At 49.7% G+C, this 16,687-nt stretch overlaps 1 protein-coding gene and 1 long non-coding RNA gene across 5 annotated transcripts in view; one reads left to right on the top strand and one right to left on the bottom strand.

Moving 5' to 3' along the window:
• Nucleotides 1-15,415, top strand: part of AHCYL2 (adenosylhomocysteinase like 2) — a 103,294-nt gene extending 87,879 nt beyond the window's left edge. For all 4 annotated transcript variants that reach the window (XM_083572817.1, XM_083572820.1, XM_083572818.1 and 1 more), the window contains 8 exons: nucleotides 179-267; nucleotides 2,604-2,674; nucleotides 2,934-3,028; nucleotides 6,520-6,618; nucleotides 7,235-7,303; nucleotides 9,264-9,342; nucleotides 10,699-10,819; nucleotides 11,857-15,415. In XM_083572817.1, coding sequence (XP_083428943.1) covers nucleotides 179-267; nucleotides 2,604-2,674; nucleotides 2,934-3,028; nucleotides 6,520-6,618; nucleotides 7,235-7,303; nucleotides 9,264-9,342; nucleotides 10,699-10,819; nucleotides 11,857-11,863 — 630 coding nt within the window. In that variant the 3' untranslated portion in view covers nucleotides 11,864-15,415. The remainder of the gene's footprint in view (nucleotides 1-178; nucleotides 268-2,603; nucleotides 2,675-2,933; nucleotides 3,029-6,519; nucleotides 6,619-7,234; nucleotides 7,304-9,263; nucleotides 9,343-10,698; nucleotides 10,820-11,856) is intronic.
• The window catches only part of LOC310743171, a 194,536-nt gene that overhangs the window by 165,804 nt on the left and 12,045 nt on the right, over nucleotides 1-16,687 (bottom strand). The window lies entirely within an intron of this gene.

Below are 16,687 nucleotides of genomic sequence, written 5' to 3'. Positions count from 1 at the left end.
CACAAACGCTTGGTGCCGTTGGGTTAATTGCGCTGAAAGTACATCTTCCGACCCTCCTCCCTTGGGCTTCTCCCGCCACAGGACCCAGAAATGTAGAGCTGCATTGTTGTTTTTCCCCAGCTCTTGCAGCGTTGAGTCCTCTGTGCCTCTTTCCTGACGTTCTGCTCTCCCGCTGCAGGTGGGCAAGGGCTGCTGTGCTGCACTGAAGGCCATGGGCTCCATTGTGTACGTGACAGAGATCGACCCCATTTGTGCCCTGCAAGCCTGGTAAGAGCTGAAGCTGCGGAGGAATGTGGGCAGGGTCTTCAGTCAGCCTGTGGTGTGGGCTTGACACGGGATTTGATCCCTTGCTTTACTGAATCCCACTGGCCCTTCCTATTGCCATCCATGCAACAGCGGCCAACTTTGGAAGGGTGTGGCAGTGGGGAGGAGTTAAGAGAGCCACATGGATCAGAGCAAAGCTGTTAGGAGGCACCCAAAGTTTCCAGTTTTTGAAGGAGTTTGTAACTCTAAAGCAATGGTGGCGAACCTTTTAGAGACCGAGTGCCCAAACTGCAAACCAAAACCCACTTACCGTATTTTTCACTCTATAAGACGCACTTTTCCCCCTTCAAAAATTAAGGGGAAATGTGTGCGTGTCTTATGGTGCGAATGCAGGCTCCTTGGCTTCAGCGATAGCAACGCTCCCCCCGTGCTCCGGAGGCTTTGCATTGCTTTCACTGAAGCCGCCTGAAGCCCCCGGAGCACAGCGGGAACTCCTGCTGTGCTCTGGAGGCTTCAGGCACTATCCGCAAGCCTTCGGAGCACAGCAGGAGTTCCCGCTGCGCTCTGAAGGCTTGCGGATAGCCGCCTGAAGCCGGGAGAGCGAGAGGGGTCTGTGCACACCGATCCCTCTTGCTCTCCAGGCTTCGCTTCGCTGGAGAGGTGCTGCACAGTTTTCCCTCTCTGCGCAGCGCCCCTTCAGCGAAGCGGGAGGAGAAATGGAAGGGGCTCCGTTTCTCCTACCGCTTCGCTGAAGGGGCGCTGAGCAGAGAGGGGGAGAATTTTTTTCTTCCTGTTCTCCCTCTCCTATGGTCCGGTGCGTCCTATAGAGCGAAAAATACGGTATTTATCACAAAGTGCCAAGAGTGGAGCTTCTTTTGTGGGGGGGGGGGAGCTGCTGTCCAAAGTTTTGGGGGTAGCAAAAGTTGCTTTGCTTTTTTGGGGGGATGCCCCAAAGCCGCTGAGCTTTTTAAGGGGAGGGGAGAGAACAGAAATAAATGACCAATAATACCTTCGCTGGAAATAACACGCAGCACTGACTTCATCATCCGCATTTGGAATAAAAGCACACATTCTACTCATGTAAAAACATGCTGATTCCCGGACCTTCCACGGGCCGGATTGAGAAGGCGATTGGGCTGCATCCGGCCCCCGGGCCTTAGGTTGCCTACCCTTTCTCTAAAGGGAATTGCCACTCTCTCCCCACCACCCCTATCCTGGGTGGTGCTGGAGTGCTCAACATCAGCGCAGGACATCTCCTAAATATTTTCCGGAGTGAGCGCAAACAGGGCAGCAATTACAACTGACATAAAGAACCAGCCAGAGTCCTTGTTAAAATCCAGAGGGAAATGCCATTAAGTTTGTTAAGAAAATCACCTGCTGCATTTGACAGCTGTCAGAGTGCGATGGTTTTTTGTTTTGTTTTTTGGGCAAGGTCGCCTTGTTAACTTGGTTTACCCTCCTAGCCACAGGGATTGGGAATCTCAGACCCCACCCAGGTTGGACTGCGAGCTTCCAGGCCCCTAGTTATGTGGCCCCTGTGGCGCTGACCAGGCCACACACCCCCACAGGCCACACTTCCCGCAGGCCCTGCGCCACATCCTCCTTAAGCACTTTTGCCTGGCTGGAACGTGCTCTTGAACTGTAACCGTGTCTCTTCCTTGCCTGGATGGAAAATGGAGAGGTGTGGGGCTGTTATAGAAGTCCCTGACTGCATGCAGCCTGCTGCATACCAAGGGGCACACCAGTTGCTCCGCCCACTTTGGCCTCGTGCCCCACTTCCTCTCGCAAAGCCCCACCCACCGCTGGAACGTGGCTGCCCATGAGGGGATGCTGCATTTGGGCTGGAAAGGGCTCCCTAACCTCCTTCTGGCACCACTCACGCCCTGCATTGGTACCCATGTAGAACTGCCATTTTGTTAGTCGACTTCACCTATCCAACCAAATTGGCTGCTGCCTCCGAAAGCTCACACAATGGGAGTTTGGTTTCCAAAGTGTAACTGCTGTTCTGGAATAGGTTTTCTTCAGCGGATCAGGAGCTTCACAGTGACAACAACAACAACAACAATAATTTATTGCTATTATTAGTAGTAGTATTACCATCTGGCTGGGCCTCCCCAGCCACTCTGGGCGGCTTCCAACAAAGATTAAAAAATACAATAAAACATCAGTCATTAAAAACTTCCCTAAACAAGGCTGCCTTCAGCTGTCTTCTAAACGTCAAATAGTTGTTTTATCTCTCTGACACCTGATGGGAGGGCGTTCCACAGGCCGGTTTTCAGATGGGGGTGTTTTCTGCTGGGCTTCGGTTTTAGGGGTCTCTCTCTGCTTATTTCTCATAGCATGGACGGCTTCCGTCTTGTGAAACTCAACGAAGTGATTCGGCAAGTCGACATTGTTATCACTTGCACAGGTACGCTTGCGTTGCAGTGGGGTATCGTTGTGGGAATGGTAGCACGATCCCCTTTGCAGTCTTCCTAATGGAACGGTAGAAGGAAATTCATAGCCGGCCGTGTCCCCGAAGGGTGGGCTGGGCCCAGCTCCTTCCGTTTCAACCAGGGTTTGTGCAACAAGATGCTCCCAGTGTGTGCTAGTCGTTCTTAGAAAGCCAGGGTGGGGTTTAGAGCAAGCACTCCATACTGTAAATCTTGTTTCTTTGTGTGTGTTTGTAGGTAACAAAAACGTAGTGACCAGAGAACATCTTGACAGAATGAAGAACAGTTGCATCGTTTGTAACATGGGGCATTCCAACACTGAAATTGACGTGGTAAGAGCTGGGCTTTCTTTTTCCCCCAGTCTCTAGTAAAGGGCTTTAGGGATGGTCTTCCCTGCTCTACCTGCAATGCAGTGCATTATGGGAAATGAAGGAGAGTTCTGCGTCTTTGCTAGCAGAGCTGGATCCAAATTCAGGGGAGTGCTAGAGCAGCTTTTCTATAGGCAATAGACGAAGAAGAAGAAGAAGAAGAAGAAGAAGAAGAAGAAGAAGAAGAAGAAGAAGAAGAAGAGGGGGAGGAAGAGTAGTAGTAGTAGCAGTTTGGATTTGATATCCCGCTTTATCACTACCTGAAGGAGTCTCAAAGCGGCTAACATTCTCCTCTCCCTTCCTCTCCCACAACAAACACTCTGTGAGGTGAGTGGGGCTGAGAGACATCAGAGAAGTGCGACTGGCCCAAGGTCACCCAGCAGCTGCATGTGGAGGAGCAGAGACGCGAACCCGGTTCCCCAGATTATGAATCTACCGCTCCTAACCACTACACCACACTGGATCTCTGAGCTCTGTGAAGCCTGAAAGATTGCCATCCTGCCAGTAGATATTTCTAGATACCTGTGTTCTGCTCCAAAGAAACACTTGTGTGGGGGTTATCCTCCTGAGGGCATGTCATCTTCTGAACTAGAAAAGCACATGGGTTGGCTTAATAATGAACAGAACTTTATGCCTGGTTTTATTGCATTTTCATTCTGTCCAAGGAGCTCAGAGTACCAGGTTTTCCCCCTTCCTCTTGGCACTTCCTGTGAAGTAGGTTAGGCTTAGAGAGAGAAGCTGCCCAACAGTCACCTAGGGAGTTTCGTGGCTGTGTGTGGACTTGTATCCTGGGCCTGGACAGAAATAATAATAATAATAATAATAATAATAATAATAATAATAATAATAATAATTTTTTTTTTTATTTCTACCCTGCCCTTCCCGGTTCAAAAACCGGGCTCAGGGCGGCTAACATCAAATTTAAAACACTTAATTGTAAAAGCAGCATAAAATACAGTATAAAAACACGAATAACAATAAAATTCAAAGTTCAGAAATCAATTTAGGGGAAATCCATCTAATTAGATAATCACCAGGGCTAGCTGGCTGAATTAATCCTACTTGGGCCAGCGAGGAGGCCAGGGTAGAATTAGCTGTGGGGTCTCAGAGCGGGTGATCTTCATAAAAGGGGAGGGGAGGGAAGAGAAGGGAAGGGAAATAAAAGATCAGGCTGAATTCAAATTAAAGGCCAGGCGGAATAGCTCTGTCTTACAGGCCTGACGGAAGGAAGTTAAATCCTGCAGGGCCCTGGTCTCATGGGACAGAGCATTCCACCAGGTTGGAGCCATCAGTGAGAAGGCCCTGGCCCTGGTGGAGGATAGTCTGACTTCCTTAGGGCCTGGGACCTCTAAACTATGGTTGTTCATGGACCTTAAGGTCCTCTGCGGGGCAGACCAGGAGAGGTGGTCCTGTAGATACGAGGGCCCTAAGCCACGGCTATTAGTTAGTCTTCCCCAAGCTGGTGCCCTCTGTAAAATCCCCACCACCCCTGACAATTGGCCGTGATGGCTGGGGCTGGTAGGAGCTGGACCCCAGCAGCCTCTGGAGGGCCCACGGTTTGTGGAGGCTGCTGTGGCTGCGCTGCTCGGCTGCTGTAATAAAAAGTAAACGTCAGCCTTTAAACCAGCAAAGTGGGTCGTTCATAATGCTCATTGTGAAGCACCCTTTAGAGGACGCTTGTTCATGCTTCTTCCAGGTTCTCATCGAGTGCTTTTTCGACCCTTCGTCTCATCGGTAGGGGCAGATGGGAGTGCTGAACAGCTCTCCCCCCCTCTGGCTTTCCAAAACAGCACAATAGGGAGGGCTGACATTTGTTCTTTTGGAACCAAGCAAACACCAGCCTTGTCCAAGTCTTTCTTTGGGGGGGGGGGCAGGGAGATAAGCAGTGGAGCTCACTCACTCATCTGTCAGGACATCTGCTGGCATGCCAGCTTGTATTTAGCTGCTAAGCAACCCCTGCAGTAAACAGCTGCTAAACACTGACGTTCCTTCAGCCCAGGCCTCTCTGTGTGTCAGTGTCAGCGGAGGAGCTGGGTAATCAGAGCCCTCTGACAAGGAGGCTTCCTCTGACAGGGCTCCTGGTTTTGTCATTGTCCTTTTCAGAGTCAGGATGTGCCCATGCACCCCTCTAATTTAGGAGACAGGATTGTAGGCGACATTTTCCTGCCTCACTTGCCCTTACAGCATTTCACCACACCACAGCAACTGCAATCCACTGCAAAGCCAGGAATCACGATTTGGTTTGGTTTGGTTTGGTTTTCTAATGGTCGCTTCCCAAAATATTGTTGCCCCAGACACACCCACTGAGGTGCTCTTTCCCTCAGTCTGATCTTACTGCTGGCAGAGGACTGGCCTGCGCTGCTGGCTTGCGTTCAGAAACGTTGCAGAAAAGTGGGGTGGACTGCCCTTTTTCTGGGCTGGTTTTTTTTCACTGCCTGCCCTCCCAAAAGAAAGTCAGGTATATTTATATACCCATTTTCTGTCATTTCTGCACTCCAGAGTGGATTCATGGTGGATAGCAATGTAACATAATAATTGGGCTTAATAAAGACGTAACAATTGGGTTAAATAATAATAATAATAATACAGTAGATGCTCGGGTTGCGAACGTGATCCATGCGGGATGCATGTTTGAAACCCGCAGCAGCGCATCTGCGCACACGTGGGTTGCAATTCGGCGCTTCTGCTCATGCACAAAACACGATTTAGCACTTCTGCACATGCGCGTCCACCAAAACCCGGAAGTAACCCGTTCCGGTACTTCCGGGTTTCGGCAGTCCGTAACCCGGAAAAACACAACCTGAAGCGTCTGTAACCCAAGGTATGACTGTAATAATAATAATGAAAACAACTTCAGAGTAATTTCAGTGATCGGCACAGTAGTCAGCTCCTAACAGTTCATGACACTGACCACAACGTCATTCAATAGTGAGTGACAATTCATTTATGTAAAATCATTTGGATTCTCTAGAGCAAAGGTGATTAAGAGAGGGGTAATAACAGAGACTTGTAGACCAAGTGCGGGATGGAGAAAGTCCAGGACTGTTTTCTATCCCCTCACAATGCTAGAACGACCCCGGTCGTCCCATGAAGCTCAGTGCCAGGAGTTTCAAGACAGGCAGGCTGAAGGTGGTATTTCACTAACTGTTTTACGGGATCTGTTGCCACAAGAGCAGTTGCTTTAAAGGTGAAGAAGGGGGAGGCTGCACTGGACAAATCCGTGGTCTGATTCAGCAGAGCAGTTCTTACTTCCTGCCTCTGGCGGTGCTGAACTGGTGAATCGGGGCCGCCGAAGTGTAAGGCGTGCATTGTCCTGCAATGCCCACCCCCTGCAGACCTTAGATCTCGCTCAGCCGACGACAAGTTACTCCGTGCAGTGAGACTTTGTGCAATGACCATTTCTGCTGACTCCGAAGGCCCTTTCTGCTTCAGACTTTTCGAATGTTGTCTTCCAGGCCAGCTTGCGTACCCCGGAGCTGACATGGGAGCGGGTGAGGTCTCAGGTAGACCATGTGATTTGGCCTGACGGGAAGAGGATAGTGCTGCTGGCAGAGGTAAGGGAGGGCCTTCCAAACAGGGCAGAATAACTTTGCTGTGTACTTGTGCCCTCCAGATGTTTTGGACTGCACGTCTTGTAGTCCTAAACATCTGGAGGGCACCGTGCTGGTGAAGAAGGCTGGGTGTCATATACAAAAGCTGGGTGGGTGCTGGGAGCTCCCTGTGTGTACAGTTGTGGTTCAGAAGATGAGCTCCTCCTTCATCTTGGCCAGGTGTTCTCTAGTTCACTTCTGGAGGGGCCTCCCAGTGCTGACCCTTTAGAACAGCCTTTCTCAACCTGTGGGTCCCCAGATGTTATTGGACTACAACTCCCATCACCCCCAGCTAGCAAGGCCAGGGCTCAGGAATGATGGGAGTTGTAGTCCAACAACATCTGGGGACCCACAGGTTGAGAACCGCTGCTTTAGAAGCTTCTCCCAAGAGCTAACAGCCTTGCTGAGTCAAAGACAGAGCCATTTGAGTTCACTTCCTTCTGAGGGGGCTCCTGCTACTTCCTCCTGTTGCCGTTTGACGGTGGAGCTGAATTGCTGGCAGCCCCTGCAGGTCAGGAGCAGTCTGCCCGTGGAGAAGCCAGCGTTGGATGCGGGAATGATGTGTTTTTTTATCTTTCAGGGGCGCTTGCTGAACCTGAGCTGCTCCACAGTTCCAACCTTTGTGCTGTCAATAACAGCGACTACCCAGGTGAGTGGGATTTGCAGGGCAGTATTCAATAAACTAATGGGACGCAGGTGGCGCTGTGGGTTAAACCACAGAGCCTAGGACTTGCCGATCAGAAGGTCTGCGGTTTGAATCCCCGCAACAGGGTGAGCTCCCATTGTTTGGTCCCAGCTCCTGCCAACCTATCAGTTCGAAAGCACATCAAAGTGCAAGTAGATAAATAGGTACATCTCCAGCAGGAAGGTAAGCGATGTTTCCGTGTGCTGCTCTGGTTCGCCAGAAGCGGCTTAGTCATGCTGGCCACATGACCCGGAAGCTGTACGCCGGCTCCCTCGGCCAGTAAAGCGAGATGAGCGCCACAACCCCAGAGTCGGCCACGACTGGACCTAATGGTCAGGGGTCCCTTTACCTTTATTCAATAAACTAACACACTGGATCAGCCAAGAGGCCGTTTATTTCAGTTCTTTTTTCATAATGGTGACACAGGGGTTTCCCCCGAAAAAGGTCAGATGCCCTTCTCAGTGTGTGTTTGGCACTCAGAAAGGCAGCCCAAACAACACCTTTGTGTTTTGCGCCCCTCTACTCCTGCAGTTCAAGGTGGGAGGGCACTGAGTGAGGGTGCCTTGCATAAGAGTCTCTTACAGGGGTCAGCAAACTATTTCAGCAGGGGGCCGGTCCACTGTCCTTCAGACCTTGTGGGGGCAGGACTATATATTGGAGAGGAAGATGAACAAATTCCCATGCCCCGCAAATAACCCAGAGATGCATTTTAAATAAAAGCACACGTTCTACTCATGTAAAAACACGCTGATTCCCGGACCGTCCGCAGGCTGTATTTAGAAGGCGATTGGGCCGGATCCGGTCCCCGGGCCTTAGTTTGCCTACCCATGGTCTCATAGCAAGCGTGGCCAGAGATCACGGGTGATGGGAGCTTGAGCCCCACAACATATGGAGGACCCCAGGTTCCCCATCCCTGCCTCACATCTTCAGCAGCAAAAAACTGAATACACACATAATGGAATACCGAATGGTTTGGTTTGTGTAAAATACGCAGGGATTTATAGTATGCAGAATGAAAGAGGAAGGAAGTCATTGATACTTTAAGAATGTTTAAGTGAATATGCAGTGCTAGGTCACAGAAGAACTCCCTTCAAAGGGTATTTCAGGAGTTCTGTTGCCATTCCTCAGTTGTGACTCATTCTAGACAAGGGGTTCTTGCTGTTCCACCCCACCCACCCACCCCCGCATTTTGAAATATCTACGCTCTGCCCCCACTCACCCTGTTCTCTTGCACTGGGCTATCAAGGGCTCCCGCAGTTCAAGATGATACTGAGTGGAGCAGATCTGTGACCCAGCAAAATTCCTCGGGGTGAGAAATCGGAGGTTGGATTCCTTTCGTATTCAGTGTGTTTACCTGATAGCTGTGTCTGGAGCGAACAAGGGATGCCTCATTCACCCACAGTCAGAACAGCTGCTCGTTTTAGCACTGGGCCATCCTTGCTGATTTTAACCTGTGATTTGGCTGGCTTTGTGTGAAACAGTTGAAGTGCCTTCTTCCCCTGACTCCTGTCCTTCAGTGTCCCTCTTACGGGAAGCAGGGGTGCCAATTTGAATAAAATATTGGGAGGCGGCGCGGGTAAGCCCTACCCCGCCTATTTGATCACAAGGCACAGCACAGGCACACACCATTTGCATGGCAATGTTCATCAACTTGGGGGGGGGGCAACCCCCTCATATTTTTATTGGGGGGCGAAGGGACCTTGGCCCCTAAGAGTTGGTTCCTGTTCAGGGAAGGATCAGGAATGGAAACAGTTTGGTGCTGGTGAGCTGCCATGGAATAGAATCCTGGGCTGGTGGTGTTTCTGGTCCCTTCTAGTTCTCGCCACCAGGTGTTCTGGTCGACTTGAGCAGCCATTGTTGGGTAGATCTGTTCTGTGGCCAGAGATCCAGCTTAACCCGGTCTCTCTTCTCGTTTGTTTTTCAGGCTCTGGCCTTGATAGAGCTCTACAATGCCCCGGAAGGACGCTACAAGCAGGACGTCTACCTGCTGCCTAAAAAAATGGGTAAGCTTCAGCCATCACAACCCAAGCCTAAGGTGCCCTCCTCCTTACCTGCTTCCTGCAGGAGGAAGGTGAGCACCGGGACTCGTTCCCTGCTGCTGCTGCTGCTGCATCCCCAAGGCTCCTGGGGAAGCAGCAGCAGCAGCAGCAATAATAATAATAATAATAATAATAATAATAATAATAATAATAATTTATTCTTTATACCCCGCCCATCTGGCTGAGTTTCCCCAGCCACTCTGGGCGGCTTCCAACAAAGATTAAAAATACATTATGTCAGGTGGTTGTTTATCTCTTTGACATCTGATGGGAGGCTGTTCCACAGGGCGGGTGCCACCACCGAGAAGGCCCTCTGCCTGGTTCCCTGTAGCTTTGCTTCTCGCAGGGAGGGAACCGCCAGAAGGCCCTCGGCGCTGGACCTCAGTGTCCGGGCAGAATGATGGGGGTGGAGATGCTCCTTCAGGTATACTGGACCAAGGCCATTCAGGGCTTTAAAGGTCAGCACCAACACTTTGAATTGTGCTTGGAAACAGACTGGGAGCCATTGTAGGTCTTTCAAGACCGGTGTTATGTGGCAATAGAGATCACCTCGCTGTCCTCAAAAGGAAGCTGGAGGCTGGTAGCCCTTGGAGGAATGAACTGGCCACACAGTCGGATGGGACCCAGTCCCAGCGCCAAGGGCACAGCGGACGGCAGCAGTCAGTGCCATGTCCAGCTCAGCTTCAGGGTCTCATTGCAGCTAGCCTGCCGTTTGTCACCAGGCGACAAAGCCTGCAAACCCCAGCCCCTCTGACTGACTCCACCCCCACTGGCCGGGTCTTGGGGGGGCAAGAATCCTTTGAGATGAGGCTGGGGAAGGAAGTCTGCAGTCTCTGAAGAAATGAGTGGTAAAAGAAGAAGAAGAGTTTAGATTTGATATCCCGCTTTATCACTACCCTAAGGAGTCTCAAAGCGGCTAACGATCTCCTTTCCCTTTCTCCTGAGAGACTTCAGAGAAGTGTGACTAGCCCAAGGTCACCCAGCAGCTGCATATGGAGGGGCAGGGAATCGAACCCAGTTCACCAGATTACGAGTCCACTGCTATTGGGTCAGGGATAGGGAGCCTGTGGCCTTTCAGCTCCTCTGTCATTTCTGGCGTCTAAAAAGTCCCAGCCATATCCATCATCCCAGCCATCTCTTCGTTGCTTTTCTGATTATGGTAACTGTCGAGGCAGCCCTGAGTGTTTTGAGTTTTGTTTTGTTTTTTTGCTGCTCTGGATTTTGCTGAGTTTTGTTTCCATCCCGCCCACTTGCATTGTGGGAGATTGGGGTCTTCCTGCAGCCACACGGACTTAACCAGGGCTGCTTTTCCCTTTTCAGATGAGTACGTGGCAAGTCTTCATCTCCCAACATTCGACGCACACCTGACGGAGCTTTCGGATGAGCAAGCGAAATACTTGGGTCTAAATAAACACGGGCCTTTCAAACCAAACTACTACAGGTACTTCCCTTTTGTTAAAATAAAATAAAAATCAGGAAACCCCCCTGCCCCCCCCCACGTATAATGTCGTATATTCTGGAGATCTGGGGGTTGTTTCAGAGTCTGTGCTCGTTGGGCTGTAGGGCAGGTAGTGAGGAGACCATAAAGGCACAATGAGGCCTTTATATTTCTCCAGCTCGTGTCAGTGTGAGCACGTACCAGATCCTCAGTTATGGCAGGCGTTTTGGCTGAAGATTATAGACTCAGTCTACAGTTAAAGATTACAGTTTGCAGTCACTTAGCAGCATGAAGGAAACAGAACTAGGTCCAGCGAGCAATGTCCCCCCAGCTACAAAAGCCTAGTTTAACAGTACAGTGGTACCTCGGGTTACAAACACCTCAGGTTACAAACACTTTGGGTTACAGACTCTGCTAACCCGAAAATAGTACCTCGGGTTAAGAACTTTGCCCCAGGTTGAGAACAGAAATCGCGGCACGGCAGCAGCGGGAGGCCCCATTAGCTAAAGTGGAACCTCAGGTTAAGAACGGTTTAGGTTAAGAACGGACCTCCAGAATGAATTAAGTTCGTAACCAGAGGTACCACTGTAAAGACAACTGAGTTCCTCATTTATTGCACCCCTGATTCTGCTAGATCCAAGAATTCAGTAGCTTCCAGAGCCGTCTCCTTGTTTGGGGTGAGGATAGAAGCCTGTGTCCCAAGAGGAACGTAATTGGAGCTTGGCGGGCTTCACTGCAACTTCCTGCTCCCAAGAACTTGCAATCGCTTTACTAGCGCAGTTTAATTGAATGAAATGCATTCACTTACCTAACAGGGAGAAACCTCCCACACTCATCCGAAAGTGTTCGTTCTGATTTAGAGTGCAGCGGGAATTAGGAGATGAGAAAAGAGCTCAGATGTTACGAGAGCAAATTATAAGAGCATGGCACAGCAGCCCTTTCTCCTCAGCCCCCACCCCACCCCCATCTCTTGGAGGAAAGAGAAGGCGAATGCTTTGGGGTTATAATCCAGTTGTTTTGTGATTATTTTTTTTAAACAGGTATTAATTTCCTGTGGCTGTAGCTGGAAGGAAGAGGAGGAGCAAAAACCTCAAGACCTCTCTCGGCTACCGTGCAGGACAAACCAGTACAAGCTTCTGAACATAGAACCAGGCTTGCTGCCGTAGTACACAGTGTGTTAGGTTATTTATTTATTAAACTAGAATACTGTAAATGCGGCCTCTGCCAATGGTGTTTTTTAAACTGCCATGGGACTGTGAGATGATGGACTTTGGGGGGTGGTTTTTTGGGGGGTGGGGAGTGGAAAGCTGTAGTTGGGGGCTGGGGGAAGGAGAGAGATTGTCTGGCCAAATGAATTTTACTGCAGATTATGTCAGCTTCAAGCAATCTTGTTATCACTGTTATGTCTAATCCAGTGTACAAATTAACAAAGGGGGCTGGAAGAGAGCAGCCAAAGTTGGATGGGCGTGAGAGAGCGGGGGGCCATCACTCCAGGTTTCCTTCGCTTCTCTCTCCCTCTGTTTCTCTTGTGTTTTTGCCATGGCAGTTGGGAAAGCGGCTGCAGATTTGCTTTAACGTGGAAGCCTCACAAGTCCACTCCACATGCTGCTAAGACACTTGCAACCTCATTGCGGGGGAAACCTTGTTCTGAATTTAGCTGCTTGTGCAAAGGGGAGGGGCAGCTTTTGGAGAGCAGGCCAGGCAAATGTTGCCCCCTCTTCTCCCCCCCCTCCCCACACCTACCTTGCTGGGGTCTGTGGAGCAGGCACCCTTTTTTGCATAAGATCATTGTTGTGCTTCTGCAAATAGCCTTGCAGGTTTTATATGCAAGTCGCGACGAGCTCCCTCCCTCCCTATGCCTACCAAAGCTTCATTCTTGCAGGACTTGTGGTGTTGGGGCATTACGTGCTCCTCCTGACGCTAAGCAGCCAAGCGACTTGTGTCGGCCCCTGCGGAACAGGGCAGCAGAACGCTGGCAGGCCTGCTAGCGAGAACCCTTCTCGTCCCACCATCCTTCTCTCTGTGCCAAGGGATTGTAGTCCTTGCTGAGAATAGACTTTGAGACCCACATGTATTTGGTTTTAGGAAACGTCCAAGTCTCTCCCCCTGGTTGGGCAGCTGTTGCTTTTTAAACAGGCGCCTTCAACATCCTGCAAATGTGACCTGGGCATTCGTTTGCACAAACTCAAATCTGCTTTCTAGTTGTTCACAGGAGCAGAGCAGGGGTGAATTTGTTGTTGATGCTGGGCCTGAGCCAGTGGGAACATTTCCTGGGCGAGGCACATTGAAATGGATGAGCCTTGAGCTGCCATGGTATTCCACGTCTCCCGCGATCCATTTTGAATGCGCCTTGTGCAGGGATTCTCCTGCTGAGTCCTTCCCGTTGTGTCCCGATTCTGCTCTAAAGGGAAACCCCACCCAAACTGATTTTGCCTTTCCATTGGACTGCCCCAGGCTTCACGGTATCCTATAAAAAGAGCGCAGTTGCTCTCAGGTCCTGCCTGGGCGCTTCTCACCGGGGCATCTGGTGGAAACAGGATGCTGGCTTTGGGGTAATCCAGGAACCAGGCACTTCTGGTGTCCTCAGATTCAGGCCAGACAACCTCAGACTGCATCCAGACCAATATTCCTCTTGCAGTTGTTTTTTCCTTTTGTGTCTCTCCATGCTGGTATTATTCTGGCACTGCAGCCATAGATTTTTCTTTTTCTACGATTGTTAACACTCCAAATTGGCACAGTTGCAGCCAGGGACCCATACCCATTCGAATACATTTTATTCATTTCACCAGGAAAGAGGGAACGAATCCCACCTTCGGATGGGATCACGAAAGACCTGGATTTAGGGATCGCTTACCTTTTGCTGAAAGAACTTAGCTTGTGCATCTGATCTGCTACCTGAGTGTGTCAGAGCAACAGCAGAGCAAATTTCCTAGCTTGAAAATGGAAAAAGAAAAAGTCTTCCGGTGGAGTCAGGAGAAGGTGGGGCAGAGCAAGGAGCAAAGCTTTTGTTAATTTAAGACTTAAGCTTTTGCCGGGGGGGGGGGGGGCGGAGGAGAAGAAAAGAGAAAATGGGGTGCAGAGAGTTGCAGAACTAGTTGTGGGTGCCTGTCTGGCTTTCTGTGGAAATCTGCCCAGTCTCTGTACATCCTTCATGTTTTCAGTAGCAAAGGTTAGTCTGGCTGTGATGTTTCTGGAGGGCATGGCTATGTGAAGAGTCTGACTGTGTGAGTCTTCATCTCTTAAAAATCTGGTCGTGCGTTTTGTAATACCAGTGATGAACTATATAGGAAGGGGCTGTTGGGCAGTTTTGTTGCTTTTAGTACAAACTGGGTTCGTTCTTAACTTTTCAAGAAACAAAACACATTTTTTTGCTTCTCTTGAGTATAGTTTGCACCTGCTCTGTCCGGTATGTGCGGTGCCTGAGTCCTTGAGGAGGAACTGCCAGGACATGCTGCCTGCCCAGACCCCCAGGACACTTGGGGAGCAATTGGCAAGTGGCAAGGAAATTGGGAAAGATTCAGGATTCGGGCCGCCATCTCACGCTGGGGGCTGCATTCACTTCTGCATAGAGGATGGTGGAAGGGCCGATTCTGTGCCCTGCAGTGGGGGAAACGTCTGCCCTGCTTCTCCTGACTCTTGAGTTGAATGCTCTTCCACATGGACTTTGGAATATCACAAAGCGCAAGGCTACCTTTGTTTGCTGCCCCCCCCCCAAAGGCCCAGATCCTTGACTTAGTCTGGCAAGGCTTGGCCTCTTAGATGGAGCAGCGTTGAACCTGCTACAAGAAATATGGCTCCAGTCGTCAGGCAGACTGATTCTCCTAGAGTCGGTCCAAGTCCCTCTCACCCACACAGTGTCTCATCTACCAGGCATGATATACCCTCCCACTTCTCCGGGCAAGAGACAACCATTCTGCCATGTGACTCCAAAAGTGTGTGACCTGAAAGGGGTGGGTGCAGTCGGGTGGGGAGAAGGGGGTCACGTGTTCAGGGTCTGTCACTGGCTAGAGCGTGTGATGGTGCTGTCCTCATTTTTTAATTTGTTTGCGCTAAATCATTTTTATCTTTAATGTCGAGAATGGCGGGAGGGAACAAACAGAAATGTCCCACAGAAAGAGTTTTATCTCCTCTGATTTTCTTTTCTTAAAAAAAAAAAAATCTTCCTCTGTGTTCTGCTTATCTTCGTTTTATCTTTTTATTTGTCTGTAAAGCTATTTTGCTTGCTCAGCATTTCCCAATCAGTCTGGAATCGCCATACTTCTGTGATCATCTCTAAATTTTAAGCAAGTGTAATAAATGTTTTATTTTCTAATGTAACATTTCAAAGACTATTTAAAAAAGACAGGTAGGAGACACCAGCAAAACAAAACGCGTCATAAGGAAAAACGGCGAATTGCGATCCGAATATCTGAAACCAGGAAAACAAAAATCATGTCATAATTCTCCAATAAGGAAGTTTAAAAATAAAAAAAAAAAACTTATGAGATTATAATATTTTCGAAAAAGGATGTTTTAAATATTAATGTCTGAGTGATTGTATTAGATCAGCAATAAGGACTCTGTAATCTCAAAAATAAATAAAATATTGTAAAATCCAAATGAGTCTTTCAAAAGTTTTTGGCAGTGTGTCAGGTTCCCTGTGACAACTGAGACAGAAATAAGGGAGGCCTCCCAAGTCCCAAATGCAAAGGAAATTCAGGAGCCCCAGGCAGTTAGGTGAGAATGAAGGAAAAGGAAGCAGCGTAGTTCATTTGTTGAATGTTGCAAAACAATTGCAGAATCACACCCTGTGGCCACCTTTGATCCTGAACCCACTCTGGGGTAGTGAGGGGCGGGAATAGTTTCACAGTTTCACAGACTGTCTCGCCAGAGTGGTGCATGCTCTAGTTATCTCCCGCTTGGACTACTGCAATGCACTCTGTGTGGGGCTAACTTTGAAGGTGACCCAGAAACAACAACTAATCCAGAATACGGCAGCTAGACTGGGGACTGGGAGCGGCCGCCGAGACCACATAACACCGGTCTTGAAAGACCTACATTGGCTCCCAGTACGTTTCCGAGCACAATTCCAAGTGTTGGTGCTGACCTTGAAAGCCCTAAATGGCCTCGGTCCAGTATACCTGAAGGAGCGTCTCCACCCCCATCCTTCTGCCCGGACACTGAGGTCCAGTGCTGAAGGCCTTCTGGCAGTTCCCTCACTGTGAGAAGCCAAATCACAGGGAACCAGGCAGAGGGCCTTCTTGGTGGTGGCACCCGCCCTGTGGAGAGCCCTCCCATCAGATGTCAAAGAGAAAAACAACTACCAGACTTTTAGAAGACATCTGAAGGCAGCCCTCTTTAGGGAAGCTTTTAACGTTTAACGAACCACTGTATTTTAATACTTTGTTGGAAGCCGCCCAGAGTGGCTGGGGAAGCCCAGCCAGATGGGTGGGGTATGAATAAATAAATTGTTATTGTTATTATTATTGAATGTCCCTGTGTTATGGGAGTGTGGAATGTTTTGGCTCTTAAGCTGTGTGGGATTTTTCCCTCTTTCCAAATCCTGATTGCTGGAACCAATCTTAATTGTGCCGGTGAGCAAAGCCTTGTACGCTTATTGCTGCTCCGTGTGTGCAAATTGCCCTTAGAAAAGGTCTGCTGCAAGCTTATCACACTTGCTGCCCAGGTTCTGCAGCTTAGCTAGTGGGAACTTGGGGAGATAAGAGGCTTGAAGTCTGGGGTGGGATAGGGAAGCAGCCACCCTCCAAGGGCATCCAAAGGGCTGCCGGTTCCCCACCTCCGCTTAGCGGCATCACCTGAATCTGTGAAAAACCTGCGCGACCTTCTCCCATCTTGCAGCGCTGGAAGAGCCAGCGCCCGCCAAGAACAACA

Source organism: Podarcis filfolensis (assembly GCF_964270895.1).
Source record: "Podarcis filfolensis genome assembly, chromosome: 10".
Classification (NCBI taxonomy): Eukaryota; Metazoa; Chordata; class Lepidosauria; order Squamata; family Lacertidae; genus Podarcis; species Podarcis filfolensis.
Note: the sequence above shows the minus strand (reverse complement) of the source record. Positions and strands in the feature narration are given on the sequence as shown.